At 49.9% G+C, this 3,113-nt stretch overlaps 1 protein-coding gene across 2 annotated transcripts in view; it reads right to left on the bottom strand.

Annotated features, from left to right (window-relative positions):
- myo1ea (myosin IEa) overlaps positions 1–3,113 on the bottom strand; it is a 59,979-nt gene that overhangs the window by 4,698 nt on the left and 52,168 nt on the right. For both annotated transcript variants that reach the window (XM_008289354.1, XM_008289355.1), the window contains exons 23-26: positions 2,063–2,209; positions 1,178–1,335; positions 392–481; positions 99–303 (exon numbers count right to left, since the gene is read on the bottom strand). In XM_008289354.1, the coding sequence (XP_008287576.1) occupies positions 99–303; positions 392–481; positions 1,178–1,335; positions 2,063–2,209 (600 nt within the window). The remainder of the gene's footprint in view (positions 1–98; positions 304–391; positions 482–1,177; positions 1,336–2,062; positions 2,210–3,113) is intronic.

The raw sequence follows: 3,113 nt of genomic DNA, 5'->3' as shown, positions 1-3,113 counted from the left end.
TGTTTCCTCTCGTTTTGTCTCTGATGTTTTGTCTCTTCCAGCCTGAGCTCTGTGGGTTCGTGGGTTTTGCTTGTGTCCAGTGTGTGCCACCTCCTCACCCTGCAGCTCCCTGATCGGGGACCTTCAGACAGTCCAGGTTGGGCTGCTGCCGGCTGCCGCCTCGCTCCTTCAGCTGGTTGATGTTGCTGGGCAGGAAGGGCCGCGTGGAGTTGCTGGACGACGGATGTCTCTGGCTGTGGTGCTGCGAGTTCCTCTGATTGGCGATGTGGTTGGTGTTCTTCAGGCCACCGTTCTGGTGAGCGACTGCAGAAGGAAAGAAAAAAAAAAAAAAAGGTCGGTCGTTCTGCGTCGCGGACGGGAGACAGAGTGCAGTGAGGTGTGAAGGCTCTACCTGGAGGTCCTGGTGCCGCTCGAGATGGGATGTGTTGGTGGGTTCTGTGGGAGGTGGAGCGACCCTGACCGAAGCTCTTCCTGGTTGGGCCTGCGGGAGAACGAAAGCGTTTAGATCTACATGGCAGCTTATAGAAAACAGGCAGTGTAGCCGACAGAAGCTGATATTTGAATCAAAAAGTTGGGATTCAAACTTGAAACTAAACTCTACAATCTTAAAACCAGCAGAGCAACAGTCAGTAAGAGTTCAGATAAATGTGGAGCGCTGCAAAACATCTGTAGAGGACACAGACGTCCCTAGAAATAGCATTTCAAGTGTACAGATTGTGTATAAATGATGTGCTTATATGAGTTTATGTTGCAGCGACTGCTTTGATTGGCCCGAACCCAACCTCCACCCAAAAGCCTAAACATCAGATCCTCAGAGACTTTACTGGCGTCACAGCTGCAGAGTGTGTGAGCTCGTGTGGGCTGGAAATCGTATAAAAATGAGGAACAGGACGCACTGAACCTTCCTTCGCATCGATCAGCAGCTCATACGATGAATCCCTTTATCTGACATTATAGCGTTTACAGAGAACTACCAGGAAATCTATGAACATCTGCAGATCAGTGGGGACGAAAGATACAAACAACTCTACAAATACGCCATAAATAAGCACAGGAGTGAGCAGCTTCTTCTCTAAAACAACCTCTGGAAAGCCTGCTGACATTAAAACAGTTTGTCAGCGAGGCAGCCCTGAATCCTCCCACATCCCGGCTGGTCTCTGGGTCTGGCGATACTCACGTGTGTTCTTGGGAAGCCCGGGCCCGACGCTGACCTGCAGAGATTTGCTGGAGGGCTTCAGCACAGGCATGTCCCCCTGACCCTGGACAAACACCACCTGCCTGGAGCCGCCGCCGCTCAGGAAGCCCCAGTTCTCCTTCTTCAACTTCATCTCCAGTCTGAGAGCAACACGACGGAAGGTTGTTAGTGAGAGAGCATCCTCTCTATAGGACTTCATTATGAGGCTGAAACCAAACTGGTTGGCAGGTCCTGTTTGCTCAACAACATGTTTAAAGGATTTTTAGTGTCTCTGAGCCGCTGACTGTATTGGAAATCTAGAACTAACTTGATTTCAAATCAAATCAAATTTTATTTATAGAGCACTTCTCATACAATAGAGCAGGGGTGGGCTATCCTGGTCCTCGAGGGCCACAATCCTGCATGTTTTAGATGTTTCCCTCTTCCAACTCACCTGATTCTAATGATCAGGATCGTTATCAGGCTTCTGCAGAGCTTGATGATGAGCTGATCATGTGAATCAGGTGTGTTGGAAGAGGGACACATCTAAAACATGCAGAACTGTTGCCCTCGAGGACCAGGATTGGACACCCCTGCAATAGAGCAACGCAAAGTTCTTTACAGAATTTAAAAACATTGTCAAGGAAAAAAAAACAAGAACATCGCACTCTCACCACTGAAAACGCGACCAACTGGGGCCGTCCACACTGGGAGGAGTAGCAGGCCATGACCACTGGGGGCACCCGGACCCCTCCGACCCCCACACCGAGGTGGGGAGCCCCCCAACCAGCCGGGACAGACAGAACCCCCAGCAGCAGACCGGACACAGCCCCCAGTGTGGAGGACCCCCCCAATGAAACACTGTTCGGTTTGCGTCCGCTCACTTACGTGTTACTAAACTTGAGTGGTAGCTTCCTCTGAGTTTTCTCCTCAAACCTTCGTGCCAGCAGGCTGATGAACTCGGTCTTAAAGACGCAGTCCAGCAGGCTGTCGTACTCCTGCTCGTGCAGTATCATGAAGTCATCCTGCATCGTGCTGAGAAAAAAACAACAAAGCACAGAGTAAGGAATCAGCTCTGGTGCAACGTTTAAAAGGCCGACACCGGATATGATTAGAAACGAGCCTCACTCGGGGAAAAATGGCATTCACGCGATTGTTGTGCTTTGTGCTGACGGAGGCCGACATGGGGAGTCAGAGTCGGCTTTCACATTTGCATCGGGAGCCTCACAAAGCCGCTCACATCTGAAGAGGGAAGACAGCTTGTGCCCGTAACCCACACAAGGATACTTTGTTCCTCCCACTGAAGTGGAGTTTTTCTCTGATGAGCTTTTTACAACTCCTGCTTTCGCTGGTTGCACCACCTGGTCCGTATTACCCCACTGACTCAAAAGCCACATGCTCGCGCCGACAGCTCTACCTCTGAAACAAGTCACACAGCGTTCCCATCGACAACAAAGGGCCCGCGATGTCTCTCGGCTCCTTTCATTTCGCAGTTTTCCTCCTAGTAAACTAATCTACACTCTGATGAATCGGCGGCTGTCTGCGATGTGGAGCTTTCAGTCAGATCTGCTCACACAAACACAAACAAGTCGTTTTTAATACGCTCCACATGTTCTCGGTGTCCCCTGTGTGACATTTACAGGAACATGGGAACTTGTGTGATTGGAAATCCAGACTGCGGCTTTGAAGTAGATTCATGACTTGTGTCTACGGATTATACGCTGGGCCCCTGCGTGACATTCTGCTTCAGCCATTGTCTTGTTTTGGAAACAAGTCACGGCCTCCTGGTGTCCGACTGCACTCGTACAAACGTGGGATGAAGAGCATCAGCTTCAAGATAAAGACGTGGCGATGTTACGTTTTGTCAGAATTTAAATAATAAAAATAACCAAATAACAGACAAGATGTGCATGGACTTACGCATACGCTTCAAACATGC

Source organism: Stegastes partitus, unplaced genomic scaffold (assembly GCF_000690725.1).
Source record: "Stegastes partitus isolate 25-593 unplaced genomic scaffold, Stegastes_partitus-1.0.2 Scaffold608, whole genome shotgun sequence".
NCBI lineage: Eukaryota > Metazoa > Chordata > Actinopteri > Pomacentridae > Stegastes > Stegastes partitus.
This window is presented reverse-complemented; position numbering and strand designations above follow the sequence as displayed.